At 48.2% G+C, this 17,407-nt stretch overlaps 1 protein-coding gene across 3 annotated transcripts in view; it reads left to right on the top strand.

The window, feature by feature from the left end:
• Window positions 1–13,718, top strand: part of tmem198b (transmembrane protein 198b) — a 150,367-nt gene extending 136,649 nt beyond the window's left edge. For all 3 annotated transcript variants that reach the window (XM_060828241.1, XM_060828239.1, XM_060828240.1), the window contains one exon: window positions 8,378–13,718. In XM_060828241.1, coding sequence (XP_060684224.1) covers window positions 8,378–8,527 — 150 coding nt within the window. In that variant the 3' untranslated portion in view covers window positions 8,528–13,718. The remainder of the gene's footprint in view (window positions 1–8,377) is intronic.
• Window positions 13,719–17,407: the final 3,689 nt, after the last annotated feature.

Genomic DNA, 17,407 nt, shown 5'->3' with positions numbered 1-17,407 from the left:
ATTTAGAGGGGGACACCAGGGGGAAGTTAACAGGGGGGTCCCTAGGGGGGAGTGTGTCACTATTTACAGGGGGTTCCCGGGGGGAGTGTGTCACTATTTACAGGGGGTTCCCGGGGGGGGAGTGTGTCAGTATTTACAGGGGGGACTCCGCAGGGAGTGTGTCAGTGTTTACAGGGGGTACCCGGGGGGGGGGGAGTGTGTCAGTGTTTACAGGGGAGTCCCCGTAGGGGGTGTGACAGTATTTACAGTGGGGTCCCCGCGTGGAGTGTATCAGTATTTACAGGGGGGGTCCCTGGGGGGAGTGTGTCAATAGTTACAGGGGGGACCCCGCAGGGAGTGTGTCAGTGTTTACAGGAGGGTCCCTGGGGGGAGTGTGTCAGTATTTACAGGTGGAGCCCCGGGGAGAGTGTGTCACTATTTACAGGGGGGTCCCTGGGGGGAGTGTGTCAGTATTTATAGGGGGGACCCCGGGGGGAGTGTGTCAGTATTTACAGGGGGACACCAGGGGGGAGTGTGTCAGTATTTACAGGAGGGTCCCTGGGGGGAGTGTGTCAGTATTTACAAGGGGGTACATACGGGGAGTGTGTCAGTATTTACAGTGGGGTTCCGGAGGGAGTGTGTCAGTGTTTACAGGAGGGGTCCCCGGGGTGAGTTTGTCAATATTTACAGGGGGGGTCCCCGCGTGGATTGTATTAGTATTTACAGGAGGGTCCCGGGAGGAGTGTGTCAGTATTTACAGGGGGGTCCCCGCATGGAGTATGTTAGTATTTACAGGAGGGTCGCAGGGAGAGTGTGTCAGTATTTACAGGGGGGTTCCTGGGGGGTGGGGGGGGGGTGTGTCAGTATTTACAGGGGGACCCCGAGGGGAGTGTGCCAGTATTTACAAGGGGGTCCCTGGGGGGAGTATGTCAGCGTTTACAGGAGGGTCCCAGGGGGAGTGTGTCAGTATTTCCAGGAGGGTCCCCGGGGGGAGTGTGTCAGTATTTACACAGGGTCCCCGGGGGGAGTGTGTCGGTATTTACAGGGGGGTCCTGGAGTGAGTGTGAGAGTATTTACAGGGGGGTCCCGGAGTGAGTGAGAGAGTATTTACAGGAGAGTGTCCCGGAGGGAGTGTGTCAGTATTTGCTGGGGGGTCTCCGGTGGGAATCTGTCAGTACTTACAAGGGGATTCCCGGGGGGAGTGTGTCAATATTTACAGATGGGTCCCCAGGGGGAGAGTGTCAATATTTACAGGGGGGTCCCCGTAGGGAGTGTGTCAGTGTTTAGAGGGGGGTCCCCAGGGGAGTGTGTCAGTATTTTCAGGGGATCCCAGTGGGAGTGTGTCAGTATTTACAGAGGGGTACCTGGGGGGAGTGTGTCAGTGTTTACAGGGGGATCCCTGGGGGGAGTGTGTCAGTGTTTACAGGGGGATGCATGGGGGGAGTGTGTCAATATATACAGGAGGGTCTGTGGGGTGAGTGTGTCAATGTTTCCGGGGGGGTCCCCAGGGGAAATGTGTCAGTATTTACAGGGTGTTCCCCGGGGGGAGTGTGACAGTATTTACAGGGGTGTCCCTGGGGTGAGTGTGTCAATATATACAGGGGGGACCTAGGGGAAATGTGTCAGTATTTACAGGGTGTTCCCCGGGGGGAGTGTGTCAGTATTTACAGGGGTGTCCCTGGGGTGAGTGTGTCAATATATACAGGGGGGACACCAGGGGGGAATGTGTCAGTATTTACAGGGGGGTTCCTGGGGGGAGTGTGTCAGTATTTACAGGTGGGTCCCCAGGGGGAGAGTGTCAATATTTACAGGGGGGTGGGTCCCCAGGGGCAGTGTGACAGTATTTACAGGACAGTCCCCGGTGGGGGGGGGGGGGGGGGGGAGTAGATCAGTGTTTACATTGGGATCCCCGGGGTGAGTGTGTCAGTATTTACAGGGGTGTCCCCGGGGTGAGTGTGTCAGTATTTACAGGTGGGTCCCCAGGGGGAGTGTGTCAGTGTTTACAGGTGGGTCCCCAGGGGGAGTGTGTCAATATTTACAGGTGGGTCCCCAGGGGGAGTGTGTCAATATTTACAGGGGGGCGGGTCCCCAGGGGCAGTGTGACAGTGTTTACAGGAGAGTCCCCGGGGGGGAGGGAGTGGATCAGTGTTTACATTGGGATCCCCGGGGTGAGTGTGTCAGTATTTACAGGTGTGTCCCCGGGGGCGGGGTTTTCAGTATTTACAGGGCGATTCCCGGGGGGTGAGTGACAGTATTTACAGAGGGGTACCTGGGGGGTGTGTGTCAGTGTTTACAGGTGGGTCCCCAGGGGAGTCTGTCAGTATTTACAGGGGGGTTCCTGGGGGGGGGGAGTGTGTCATTATTTAGAGGTGGGTCCCCGGGGGTGTATGTGAATATTTACGAGGGGGTATCCTGGGGGCAGTGTGTCAGTATTTGCAGCGGGGTACTTGGGGGGAGTGTGTCAGTGTTTACAGGGGAGTCCCCATAGGGGGTGTGAGAGTATTGACATGCGATCCCAGGGGGGGGGAGTGTGTCAGTGTTTACACGGGGACCCCGGGGGGAGTGTGTCACTACTTACAGGGCAATCCCCGGGGGGTGAGTGTGTCAGTATTTACAGGGGGGTCCCCCTGGGGAGTGTGTCAGTATTTACAGGGGGGTCCCCAGGGGAGTGTGTCAGTATGTACAGGGGGGTCCCCCTGAGGAGTGTGACAGTATTTACAGGGGGGGTCACCGGGGGAGTGTGTCAGTAATTACAGGGGGTACCCGGGGGGGGAGTGTGTCAGTATTTACAGGGGGTCCCTGGGGAGAGTGTGTCAGTATTTATGGTGGGACTCGGGGTGGGGGAGTGTGTCAGTAATTACAGGGGGTACCCGGGGGAAATGTGTCAGTAATTACAGTCCGACACTGTGCCCTGGACTGTGCGTATAAGATTTTCCGATAGCTCATTATAATGTTCCTGTGAAGAATCTGTTGGAATTAAGAGTGACTTGTCCAAGATTTCACTGGATCACGGAATCCTTCCTTGACTGACAAAGGGCTTTGTGCCATTAATGTCTGCACAGGAGTTTTCACTGAATAATGCTCTTGAGTTATTTCCCTGCCCCAGTCTGTATAGCCCTGGACGTTCTCCCATTACAAACAGTTAACTCCCTCTTCATATCCCCGACTGGCCTCACTCTCAGGCAACACTTTCCACTTCCCAACCACTCGCTGTCGGGAAATACTTAATTCATGAGTAATCCCCCAGAACATTCCTGCTGGACTTTTGTTTTCCACTTTCCTGGAATATTTTGAAGTGCTGAGGATGCTGAAGAAATGAAATGTCTGACTGGGCAAGGCCATTGAAATGTGCTGCCCAGGCGGAGGCTATTCAGCCCTGTTCATGATGCTATCCACATGAGGTACATCTGTAGGAACTGGTTCAAATCCAGCAACCCTAATACAAGCAGCTGGAGGGAAGGCTGTGGTGCTGTGGTTATGTCACTGGACTGGACACTCGCCAGCTTTGCTCTGGTGCAGTGAGTTCAAATCCCACTATAGCAAATGGTGAAATTTTAATTTAAGAAGCAGGTAGTCTAAGGATGACCATATAACTACTGTCATAGAATCGTACACTACAAAAGAGGCCCTTTGGCCCATTGAATCTGCACTGGCAGCAATACACTCCCTACACTAGTACCACTGTTGCACATTAGATCCATAGCCTTGACAATTGTAATGAAGTGGTATCTGGTCACGGATTACCTTTAAGGAAGGAAACCAGTTGTTCTTAACTGGTCTGGCCTACAGTAACATGGTGACTCTTAAGTGCCCTCTGAAATGCCCCAGCAAGCCGTTCAGTTCAAGGGCAATTAAGAATGAATAACAAAAGAGGCAATACACTGAGTCTCAGTGGACACACCATGATGTCAGCATCCCACCACAGATGGCATCGGCAAATATTAAAATGTGGTAATGGTTTGTTTAGAGCCTGATAGACGTATACGAGGGGCATTGTCGTGTTGGGTGTCTTTTTCCCCAGTAGGTAGATGTCAAATGCTCAGGCATAGGTTTAAGGTGAGAGGGGGGAGGTTTAAGGGAGATGTGTGAGGCAGGTTAGTTTTACACAGAGGGTGGTAGGTGCCTGGAACCCGCTGCTAGAGGAGCGGGGAGAAGCAGATACAATAGTGATGTTTAAGAGGCATTTGGACAAACACACAAACAGGCAGGGAATACACTACAGGGAGGAACAAACTACAGCAGTTGCTGGAATCTGTTCTGAAAGCCACAAACGCTTTAGATCGCAGCAGTTAGAGACCAGAAACAATCTGCAGATGCTGGAGTCCAATGTAGACAGGCAAGAGGCTGGAGGAACACAGCAAGGCAGGCAGCATCAGGAGGGAGGGGGACACAACAAGGCAGGCAGCATCAGGAGGGAGAGGGACACAGCAAGGCAGGCAGCATCAGGAGGGAGAGGGACACAGCAAGGCAGGCAGTATCAGGAGGGAGAGGGACACAGCAAGGCAGGCAGTATCAGGAGAGAGAGGCACACAGCAAGGCAGGCAGCATCAGGAGGGAGAGGGACACAGCAAGGCAGGCAGTATCAGGAGGGAGAGGGACACAGCAAGGCAGGCAGCATCAGGAGGGAGAGGGACACAGCAAGGCAGGCAGCATCAGGAGGGAGAGGGACACGGCAAGGCAGGCAGCATCAGGAGGGAGGGGGACACAGCAAGGCAGGCAGCATCAGGAGGGAGAGAAGTCAATGTTTCAGATGTAACCCTTCTTCAAAATGGCAGCATCCAAGGAAAGAGAGCAAGCTAACATTTCTGATGAAGAGTTATCTAGATCTGACACGTTAGCTTGCTCTCTCTCTATGGAGACTGCCTGACCCGCTGTGATCTCCAGCATTTGTTATTTTTCCGGAATAGAGGGATGTGCAGACAGATGGGATTAGTTTAGAATGGCACCATAGTCAGCACAGACATGGTGGGCCGAAGGGCCTATTCCTGTGCCGTACTGCTCTTTGTTCTGGTGAAACTATAACTGAGAGGTAAATATGGGGATTCCAGATATTTGGAAGTTCCCCTCCTCTTCCTCTATATACTAACCCTGGGGATCCATTACATCTAATCAAGCAAGTCCTCAATATAATAAATACCTCATCTGGAACATTCTCTGAAACGCAACGCAAAAATGTCTGACTCCAGACTGAGGGGGCAATGTACTGAGTTGCAGTTGACACACCATGTGGTCACATTGACCAGGCAGAACATCTATTCTTGAAGGTGTTCACAGGATGGGATTTCCGAACAATCAGCAAATGGTTGTCATGGTCACCGTTACTAAGTCCAGCTTTCAATTCTCAATTTATAAACTGAATTTCAATTCCGGCAGTTCCTGTGGTGGGATTCGAATAGAACATAGAACATAGAAAAATACAGTGCAGTACAGGCCCTTCGGCCCTCGATGTTGCGCCGACCGAAGCCCACCTAACCTACACTAGCCCAATAACCTCCATATGCCTATCCAATGCCCGCTTAAATGACCATAAAGAGGGAGAGTCCACCACTGCTACTGGCAGGGCATTCCATGAACTCACAACCCGCTGAGTAAAGAATCTACCCCTAACATCTGTCCTATACCTACCACCCCTTAACTTAAAGCTGTGTCCCCTAGTAACAGCCGACTCCATTAGCGGAAAAAGGTTCTCACTGTCAACCCTATCTAAACCCCTAATCATCTTGTACACCTCTATCAAATCTCCCCTAAACCTTCTTTTCTCCAATGAGAACAGCCCCAAGTGCCTCAGCCTTTCCTCATACGATCTTCCTACCATTCCAGGCAACATCCTGGTAAACCTCCTCTGCACCCGTTCCAGTGCTTCCACATCCTTCCTATAGTATGGCGACCAAAACTGCACACAATACTCCAGGTGAAGACGCACCAGAATCTGTGACCCTTGAGCCCACAGTCCAGTCACATGGCCACTTCATGACCATCTCCTGCCCGGGGGGTCAGGGGGGTTGTGTTTTGCTGTTCCCACAATGCCTGCTGCATTTTGTTAACAGCAGTTTGCATTTATTTGGCAAGAACAAATCCCGGGAGCAGAGCAGCTGCCTCCTCATTTGCTGATCTTAAGTGATTATCTCTGCTGCGTTGGCATGGCAACACCCTGTCCAATCAGAGTTTACCTGCCCAGTCAGAGAATGAAGATTGACAGTTAACCGTTCGTGCTGCCAATGATGGCCCAACCAATCAGCTTTCTCTTCCCGTGCTAGCATCATAGGATCACCACGGTGTGAAAACAGGCTCTTCGGCCCAACAAATCCACACCGACCCTCTGATAAGTAACCCACCCAGACCCATTCCCCTACCCTAATATCCTACATTTACCCCTGACAAATGCACCTAACCTACACATCCCTGAACAGTATGGCCTATTCACCAAAGATGTGCATCTTTGGACTGTGGGAGGAAACCGGAGCAGCCGGAGGAAACCCACGCAGACACGGGGAGAATGTACAAACTCTGCACAGACAGTTGCCCGAAGGCTGGAATCAAACCCAGGCCCCTGGCGCTGTGAGGCAGCAATGCTAACCACTGAGCCACCGTGCCACCCTATAAACCTATGTGCCTTGGTTGAAGTCTGAATTTCTTGCCCTAGTTCTGAGGAGTGGAAGGTGAAACACTTCCCCTTCTTGATGCGTTTAAGGTGAATAGTCAGCCCTTTGGAATCTTTTTCTCCTAGAGGATTGTGGGTGTTTGGAACGCTCTTCCTGAAAGAGCAGAATCCTGGAATAGCTTTGAATCAGAGGTGGATAATCAAGAGGAGGTGGTGAGATGGTCATCAGGAGTATACATTCAAGGTTACAGCCATTGGCGTATTAAATGGTGGAGCAGGTTCAATGGGCTGAATGGCCAACTCCAGCTCATATGATTCATGATTTGTATGTTCATATGTAGCGGGATCACCCCTGGGTCATGTGTGTACCTGTCTATGTATGTGAGAGGTTTGTACTCAGGCCCCTTTCGTGTTTTAACCTTTCACACAAAAAAGATTCATTGGTTCTAAAATACCTTTCAGTGTTTTACCTTGACAGTGTGGGAGGTACTTGCTGCTGGGACAAAGATAGATAGGCATATGAGTTACGAAGGGGTATAGGGAGGTTAAGTGAGTGATCTGGCAAATGTGGGAAAGGGTGAAATTTCCCAAACTGGAAAAAAGAATAAAGACAATCAGAAATAGGAGCCAGGAAGAGGCCATTCGGCCCCTTGAGCCTGCTCTGCCATTCAATAGGATCACGGCTGATCCAACATCCCTCACGTCCACTTTCCCACTCTTTCCCCATAATCCTCAATTCCACCTGATGAAGGAGCGTCGCTCCGAAAGCAAGTGCTTCCAAATAAGCCTGTTGGACTATAATCTGGTGTTGTGTGATTTTTAACTTTGTCCACCCCCAGTCCGACACCAGCCCCTCCAAATCAATTCCCAGACTGATCAGGAAGTAGTAACCTCAGTCTGAAATTTATGTCTCACCTCTCCACGGGAAAGAGATCCAAAGGCTCTCAACCGTTTGAGAGAAGGAATTCCTTGTCCTCTCAGTCTGATGTTGGCAACCTTAAAAAAAATTATCTAATTGGAGAGAGGAGGCAGGGGGATCTGGGTGTCCTGGTGCATGTATCACAGAAGGTTAGTCTGCAGGTCAAGCAAGTCATCAGGAAAGCTGGTAGAATGCTATGTTTTATTGTGAAGGAATATGAATGCAAGAGTTGGGGAGGTAATCCTTCAGTTAGACAGAGCATTGGTGAGACTGTATCTGAAGTATGGCATACAGTACGGGTTACTGTACTTACTGAAGGATGTTGGAAACAGTTCAGAGAAGGTTTACTAGACTAATCACGGGAGTGAGTAGATTGTCTTTTGAGGAAAGACTGGGCCTGTATCCTCTGCAGTTTAGAAGAGTCAGAGGTGATTTAATTGAAACATAGAAGATCCTTACTGGGTGGATGTGGAAAGGAGGTTTCCTCTTCTGGAAGAATCTAAAACTAGGGTCTGTAGTGAGGTCGGACAGTGGTTAACATGGCTGCCTCACATCATTTCCTCTCAGAGGGTTGTGAGTCTTTGGAATTCCAGTGCTCACAAGGCAATGGATGCTGAACCATTAAATATTTTTAAGGCGGAGATAGATTTTTGATGACCAAGAGGTTTGGAAGAATATCGGGGAATATGCAGGAATGTAGAGTTGAGGCTAAAATCGGATCACCCACAATCGTATTGAGGGATGGAGCGGGTTCGAAGGGCTGAGTGGCCTCCTCTTGTGCCTTGTTTGTATGTTGTCATGACAGGTGCTACACAAATGCAAGATCCCTCTCCTTCCCATCTTTTGTTGGTCACGCCTCTGTTTATCTCCCCCCTCAGAGCTACATTCAGAACTTCCGAGAGCGCCAGACAGGAGGGGGCGCTCCCTCCGGAGGGTTCGGCTCAAGCACGCACACCATGATCGACGTAGACTATGACTGCAGCTCCACCGTGCCCCTCACAGCCGCCACTCCCGCTGTCCGCGTGTGAGGCAACATGGAGCACGAGAAGACGCACATTGCAGGAGGATCCTCGTTGTTGGGTGTGTGACGGGAAAGAGGGGGAGAAGAGTACAGCAGGAAATACAACTCATTGGTTCTTGCCAACAAATAAGCAAAGGGGACCTTTCGTGAACAAGTCGATTGTCTCTCTCTTTCTCTCTCTCTCTCTAAACACGACTTAACAAAAACTGGATTTCCCTCATCAATGAACTCTTTCTGAGTATATGCAGGCTTCTGCATTCCCCCACACCCCAACCAATTTTGATTCTGAGCTGAGGGGAATGACGATGGGAATCAGAACTACATCACAACTTTGGAACTCTCGTCAAGCTGTTGATGGGAAGTGTTTTAAGGAGCATGTCCAGAAGAGAAATGGCATCAACCGTCACTGAAAGAGAGAGAGGGAGAGAGGGAGACCGAGGGACAGCACAATAGGAGCAGGTCTACATTGTCCTCGATGCCCCTCAATGTAATCATTTCCCTTGTTCTGTACCCTGAAGGGAACTGGAAACCACTGATGCAGCGAGAAAGAGAGAGAGAGAGAGGAGGGTGACTCTCACCTACAGCGACGGATACTTCATTCAGCCCTGCAACCCACTCCTGATGCACACATCTCCCCCACCCCACACACTCCCTCCTCCGTGAATGCATTGGGAATGAAGGACCTGAGCAGGATATTCCCAATGGCAACTTGCCAGGCAGATTATTTTTATTTTGCATGATGCCAAGCCATGTATGTGCGTGTGGAGGGAAATGTACTCCTGCATATAAACTATTGCGCACGGATCTATTCTTGAATATAAAATATTAAGAAGGAAAAGGTACTGGTTTGGGCATTAGAAGACAAAGTGGATTTTTGATGTTGTGTTAAGCCTCTCTTTAGAAATACTGATTTTGTGTTTCTAAAGGCAGCAGAAAGCAATGTGTGTGTGTGTGTGTGTGTGTGTGTCTGAACTTCCTATCTATTGACGGTCCCCAGTTTTTGATCGCACTGCCAACTCTCCAGCATTACAGTCTGGAGTGACCAGGAATTAAAGATTAATTTCCAGAGCAGCCAGTTTAAAAAGCAAACTCTCAGCGAAAAGTAATGGTCAGAATGAAGATGACTTGATAAAAAAATAAACTTGTTGTCTTTTTCTTTTCTTTTTCTCTCTTTGATTGGAATGGTAGTTCCAAAAGTTTTGCAAATCGGCTTTGGTGGGCGAGCTGATGTTTAACAGATTAGGGAGAGACATCATGCTCCTTTATTGGAATAACTTTTTTTTTTAGCAAGAATCAGGCAGAGGCATCCTGGAACAATTACAGAATGCAAGCCCTCAGAAAGGTCAGCCCCCACTCTCTGCTGAAGACCTGCTAGTAATTTTCAGCCTCACACCAGACTGACTTACTGACAAGAGCAACGATCAGGGAGAACCTGGAATGGGTTTTCCCCCGTTATCCGAAAGTAAAGCGTTCACATGAAACCTTCCCTCAGCCGAAATGGCGGAAAGCGAAGAAGCATTAATTTATATGGGAAAATATTTTTGTCTTTTTTCATAAAAGCGAAAATCCTCTTTGGATTTCTTTCGCTGAGGTAAAAACAATGACTGCAGATGCTGGAAACCAGATTCTGGATTAGAGTGGTGCTGGAAGAGTACAGCAATTCAGGCAGCATCCGGGGAGCAGGAAAAACGACGTTTCGGGCAAAAGCCCTTCATCAGGAATTTCTTTCGCTTAGCGAAAACAGGTACTAATGTAGGCCTTTGGTAAGAGCAAAGTGACATAAAGCAAACTTTCGAAAAGCGAGGGATACCTGAATTAATGTCAGTATTGATATGGGTCTTAACTTTGTTAATTCCAAAGGTCTTAACCATTTTCACCTGCTTCATCAATGACCTTCCCTCCATCATAAGGTGTGTGGCATTGTGGCTCAGTGGTTAACACTGCTGCCTTGCAGCACCAGGGGCCCAGGTTCAATTCCCGCCTTGGGTGACTGTCTGTGTGGAGGTGACACATTCTCCCTGTGTCTGCGTGGGGCTTGATCTGGCTTCCTCCCACCATCCAAGGATGTGCAGTTTAGTTGGACTGGCCATGCTCAATTGTCCATAATGTGCAGGCTCAGAACGTTCGGCATGGGAAATACAGGAATGGGATTCGACGGTTAGTGTGGGCAAGGATTCTGTAAGATCAGAAGTGGAGATATTTACACATTGTCCAGCTCTGTTTGTGACTCCTGAGATACTGAAGCAGTTCATTTTCAAATGTAACAAGATGTGGACAATATCCACGTTTGGACTGACAATTGGCAGGTAATAATCATGGAGGAAAAAGTGAGGTCTGCAGATGCTGGAGATCAGAGCTGAAAATGTGTTGCTGCCTGATGAAGGGCTTTAGCCCGAAATGTCGAATTTCCTGTTCCTTGGATGCTGCCTGACCTGCTGCGCTTTAACCAGCAACACATTTTTAGCAGGTAATAATCATGCCACACAAGTGCCAACAAGAGAGAGAATCTAACCATTGCCACTTGATTGTCAATGACAAAGCCATTGTTCATTTCCCCAACTATCAACACCCCGTAGTTATTACTGACCAGAAGCTGAATTGATCCAGCCTTGAAAATATAATGGCTGCAAAGTTAATGTGGAGACTGAGAATTCTACAGTGAACAATTCACTTCCTGCCTCTCCAATATCTGTTGCTAGATACCAGGCACAAGTCTGTCTCTACAAGGTCCCATCAATACATTGGAACCGAGACACCACCCTTACCGAAGCAACCACTTGAGTGGCACCACATCCACAAGCGTTAACTCCCTCCACCACCAATGTTCAGTAGCAGCAGTGAGTACCATCTACAAGGTGCTCTGCAGAAACTCATCAAAGATCATCACCATCCAAACCCATGACCACTTCCATCTAGAAGGAAAAGGGCAGTAGATACATGGGAACACCAACCCCTGCAAGTTCCCCTCCAAACTACTCACTGACTTGGAAATATATCACCGTTCCTTCAGTGTCACTGGGTCAAAATCCTGGAATTCCTTCCCTAAGGACATTGTGGGTCTACCCACAGCACATGGACTGCAGCGGTTCAAGAAGGCAGCTCACCCCCACCTTCTCAAGGGGCAACTAGGGATGGGCTAGAAATGCTGACCACGAAGCACCACATATGTTCTATAAAGAAATTTTTGAACAACTTCCAACCAAATTGTTCATAAACAATTCTCAATTCAGATTGTTAAAGGAAATATTCAGAGTATGTACAAAGTGTTCCTTTTATCTGAGGTAAAATGAGTGGCATGGTGGCTCAGTGGTTAGCCAAGGACCTGGGTTCAATTCCAGCTTCAGGCAACTGTCTGTGTGGAGTTTGCACATTCTCCCCATGTCTGCGTGGGTTTCCTCTGGGTGCTCCGGTTTCCTCCCACACTCCAAAGGTGTGCAGGTCAGCTGAATTGGCCATGCTAAATTGCCCATAGTGTTAGGTGCATTAGTCGGAGGGAAATATAATGGGTCTGAGTGGGTTACTCTGCAGAAGGTCAGCACGGACTTGTCGGGCTGAAGGGCCTGTTTCCATACTGTAGAGGATCTAATTGAAAATATGTGTTTCTGGTGTGAGATGAAGTAATAATGCATTTACACATTCCCAGTTCAAGATGGTAGGACTGAAGGAGTGCTGCACAGTTGCAGGTGCTGTCTTTGGAAGGTGACAGGCCATAGTCCTGCCTACCCTCTCCAAGGGAAGGTTACTGATTCTGAAACCATGTGGTTGACAAGTGTCCCTTGCCCAAGACTTTTTGCCTTTGACTAACATCACAAAAAGAAACAAGAACAGAAATGACTGGAGAAACTCAGCAAGTCTGGCAGCATCTGTGGCGAGAGAGAAACAGGTTGATATACTACCAGAACGATCCAGAAACAGGGGGGTTAACACCAGCAGGAAAGGTTGGGAGGAAGGGCCTCTTTGCTGTCAAAAAAGAGGGTGGCTGAGGGAAGACCTAATTTAATATCGCAAAGGGGTTGAGAGACTGCACAAATGAAGGTGTTTCTAAAGTCCACAATTATGATACAGTCACTGATGGATCATGTAGGAGGTCCAGGAGGGAATCTCTTCACCCAGAGAACACAGCAAGTGTGGAACCCACTCCCACTGGGATTGGTAGAAATGAAAAGTCAAAATGGATTTAAGGGGAATTTGGAAAAACCGATGAGGGAGAAAGGAGCCACAGATTAGGCTGAAAGGGTAAGATATAATGTGGGAGGATCCTAAACTCCAACTTGGAAATGTCGAGCCAAATGGCCAGTTTCTGGTCTGTAAAATTGTTTGCTATAGGTCTTTGCATGGAGTGTATTAAACATCTGGGGAAATGATATAACGGGATGACAATGCGCACAAAATTTGGTACAACAGGAAGGGAGTCATCTCCCTCCTTTTTAATTCCCCCTCATCTGATTGCGAAAAATACTTTTATTCCTTTCAAGCCCAGATATCACGTTTGAAATAAAATGAAGTTCACTAGAAATGAAGGAGCTAATTGCCAGCTAATTCTTGAGTGAAAGAAGGTGACAGTTTATTGGTGACTAGCATCAAGAGAAAGATTTGATCTGTGTAATGCAACATCAGTCATGCACACAAACACAGGTAATGTGTTTACAAGAAGTGGGCAAGATGTCCAGTACAAATAGATCGATAACAGTAAATACAGCTCAAAGTTCTTAGAACCCTCAAGTTTTGAGAATGAATCCTGAGTGCATGATGATTTAGCTGCTTCCTTTTCTTCAGTATTTGTAGAATTCTGGAGTTCCTGGTCAATGGTTATTTTTCTGAGTTGCTTTTTCACAGGGCACTGCCTTCAGAGGTTGAGGGAGACAGAGAAAGGTTAATTCTTCCAGATTCTGTTGCTATAAATCTATGTTCTTGTCCTTTGCTTAGCTATGTAAGCTACTGAAACATGGTTTGTTCTTATATTCCCGAGTCTAGCTCCACTGTCTTTCCAAGCTGGATACTCTGCAGGCAGCATTTGTTCTCCCAATATGTGAAATTATCATGCAAGTGTGAATTAAACAGAATATGAATTTCTTGATGCTGACTTAGTTGTCTGTTTCATTATCTTCAAATGGAATGCCAATTTTAGTGCATTTTACTGTATCCTTTGTGGGTTCCCTTCCTTGCCTGAATCTCTGCTCAGCTGTCCCCAGCAGCCAATTTAGGTCAGTCTTTGTCCTCTTTAAGAATAGTTTGATCTATGAAGGTTTCCAGTCTTAAGGTCTAGATGGCTCAGTGGCTCAGTGGTTAGCACTGCTACCTCACAGAGCCAGGGACCCAGGTTCGATTCCAGCCTCAGGTAACTGTCTGTGTGGAGTTTGTATGTTCTCCCTGAGTCTGTGTGTGTTTCCTCCCACAGTTCAAAGATGTGCAGGTTGGAGTGGATTGGTTGTGCTAAATTGCCCTGTAGTGTCTAGGGATGTGTGAGTTAGCTGGATTAGGAGAGGGGAATGCAAGAATGGGAGGGGATTGAGTCTGGGTGGGATGCTCTTTGGAGAGTCTGTGTGGATTTGTTGGGCCGAATGGCCTTTTGCCATGCTGTTGGGTTTCTATGAAAGTCAGCTGCTGGAAACTGAAACGTGATAGTTTGTGTTTACCATGATGGTTACAAAACAGATTCAGTAACGGTCACCCAAGCATCACATTCCCATCCACCTTGCCTCCGGTCTCTGAGGCAGAAAGACGTGGGTTTGACTCTCACCACAGAGACTGGAGCACACCTTCACACACCCAACGCAGTAGATTACAGTGTGGAAACAGGCCCTTCGGCCCAACAAGTCCACACCGACCCGCCGAAGCGCCACCCACCCGTTCCCCTACATTTACCCCTTCACCTAACACTTTGGGCAATTTAGCATGGCCAATTCACCTAACCTGCACATCTTTGGACTGTGGGAGGAAACCGGAGCACCCGGAGGAAACCCATGCAGACTTGGGGAGAATGTGCAAACTCCACACAGTCAGTCGCCTGAGGCGGGAATTGAACCCGGGTCTCTGGCGCTGTGAGGCAGCACTGCTAACCATTGTGCCACCATGCTGCCCACTGAGGGGAGTGCTGCACAGTTTCAGGAGTCACCTTCAGAATGGTCCTATTTGCCCTCTCAGGGGGATGTGACAGATTCTAAAACCACCCTGTTGTAGAAGGCCTCTCCCCGGTCCCTTGTCCAAGACTTTTTGCCCTTGACTAACGTCACAACAAAAGAAACAAGCACAAACAGAAATCTCTCTTCTTCTGTCTTGCTCTTTTCCTGGGATCTGGGAGATGATTGAAGAATTGTGCAGGGGTTGGTGGGAGTGGAGGTGGATTCATCATAATCCTGGTAACAGATTGAAAGGGGTGCAATGGGGGGATTGGCAGGGTAATGGGGGAGAATCAAATCCCTACAGTGTGGATTCAGGCCCTTCGGCCTAACAAGTCCACACCAACCCTCCGAAGAGTAGTCCACCCAGACCCATTCCCCTACCCTACACATCCCTGAATGCTATGGGCAATTTCCCATGGCCAATACACCCTAATCTGAGCATCTTTAGATTGTGGGAAGAAATCGGAGCAGTCCGAGGTAACCTGCACAGACATAGAGAGAACATGCAAATCCACACAGTCACCTGAGGGTGGAATCGAACCTGAGTCCCTGGTTCTGTGAGGCAGCAGTGCTAACCACTGAGCCACCGTGCTACCTTTGGGTGTCCAATGGCTGGTCCAGTTGAGGAGAGTCGTGCACCATCATCGATGCAAGGATTGTTTTTCTCAAACTCTGATTGGATTATCGACATAGGAGCAGAAGTAGGCTGTTCAGCCCATCAAGTCAACACCATCATTCAATGAGATCACAGCTGGTCTGATAACCCACAACTCCACTTTCCTGCCTTTTCAGAGCCCTTGATTCTCTTATTGACAAACACTTCATCTTGAAGTTTTGCAGACGGGCTTTGGGTTTTCTTTGAGAACGATGAGACTGAGGTTGGTCGCTGGAGGAACTGGAATTCGGAAGATACTGCTGCAGAAACCTCCCAAGGATCTACAGATGAGTTGTGCACTCTGCACGTGTGTGTAACTGTGTGTACAAGTGCAGACGTATGGGGGTACAGTCCTTGTGTGCTGATGTATAACTCTCAGAATACTGGCTCTCTTCCCATCTCATTCCAGTTTCGCTCCTGCTTTGTCTGGAGAGTCTGGGTCCTGTCACCATCTCTCGGTGACATCGATTGTATAAGCAGCATGTTCTATTGGGGAGACGTGTTGTTCTGGGTTTTTTTTTAACAGCAAACCTTGGCCTCCTGTCAGATGTCTTTGCCAATTTCGTTTTCTTTGGGATGTGCCAAAATGTTGGGATTAGTGAGAAAAATGTTAGCTAAGTGTTCATTAAAACAAAATATTTATTTGAACTCTGCTGTGTTCTTGTTATGTGTCCTGACTGATGGCAGCCACTTGGTAGAATAAGAAAACAGAATATTACTTGAATGGGGAGAGTCTGCTAATCACTGTGCTACAGAGGGATCTGGGTGTTCTTGTTTAGCAACCACATGAACAAACAGAATTTAGCAGGCGAATCGAGTCAGAGAGTCACACAGCACGGAAACAGGCCCTTCGGTCCAACCAGTCCATGCTGACCATAATCCTGATGAAGGGCTTATGCTCGAAACGTCGAATTCTCTATTCCTGAGATGCTGCCTAACCTGCTGTGCTTTGACCAGCAACACATTTGCAGCTGTGATCTCCAGCATCTGCAGACCTCATTTTTTACTTACTGACCATAATCTCCAACTAAGCCAATCTCCACCTGCCTGCTCCTGACCCAAACCTTCCCTGCAAATGCACTTATCCCGATGTCTAATCCACCACTTCCTCAGGAAGTCCATTCCACATGCGAACCACTCCCTGTGTAAAGGATTTGCCCCTCATGTCTTTTTTAAACCTTTGTCCTCTCACCTTAAAAATGTGCTCCTAGTCTCGAAATACCACGCCCTGGGGAAAAGGCAGCTACCATGAACTCTATCTATACCCCTATTTATAAAATAAACTTCTCTCAGGTCACCTCTCAATCTCCAACACTCCGAAGTCCCAGCCTGCCCAGCCTTTCTTTATAACTCAACCCTTCCATCCCCGGCCACATCCTGGTAAATCTCTTCTGAACCCTCTGCAACGTAGGAGGGTGGAATAAAACAGTGGGAGGATTTGGCTGAAACTGTACATCGGTTGAAAAGGTGAATTGGCATTTTCAAACACATTTCATTACCAAAGGTTTAAAAAATGTAAAAATTAAGATGCTTATTCTCATTCACACCACAGTTATAGAGATGATACCTTGTTGATACCTTTGATAAATCAAGCAGGGTTACATACTTAACAAAGCATTATTTTTCCTCACGATCTTGATTAGATCAGGCTGTAAGAGGAAACTCCAATGATGTAGCCCAGCATTTTGGTTTTGGAGAGTTTTCACAAAGAGGAAGGGTTTATGTACTAGTGTTTTCTTGTAGCCATGTTATGCATACACTTCAAGATACAGCAGACAGTGAAGAAGGTTACCTCAGATTACAACAGGATCTGGACCAGATCCTGTGGGCTGAGAAGTGGCAGATGGAGTTTAATTCAGATAAATGTGAGGTGCTGCATTTTGGGAAAGCAAATCTCAGCAGGACTTATACACTGAGTGGTAAGTTCCTAGGGAGTGTTGCTGAACAAAGAGACCTTGGAGTGCGGGTTCATAGCTCCATGAAAGTGGAGTCACAGATAGATAGGATAGTGAAGAAGGCGTTTGGTATGCTTTCCTTTATTGGTCAGAGTATTGAGTACAGGATTTGGGGGGTCATGTTGCCTCTGTAGAGGCCACTGTTGGAATATTGT

This window comes from Hemiscyllium ocellatum, chromosome 7 (assembly GCF_020745735.1).
Source record: "Hemiscyllium ocellatum isolate sHemOce1 chromosome 7, sHemOce1.pat.X.cur, whole genome shotgun sequence".
In the NCBI taxonomy this organism is placed as follows: Eukaryota; Metazoa; Chordata; class Chondrichthyes; order Orectolobiformes; family Hemiscylliidae; genus Hemiscyllium; species Hemiscyllium ocellatum.
Note: the sequence above shows the minus strand (reverse complement) of the source record. Positions and strands in the feature narration are given on the sequence as shown.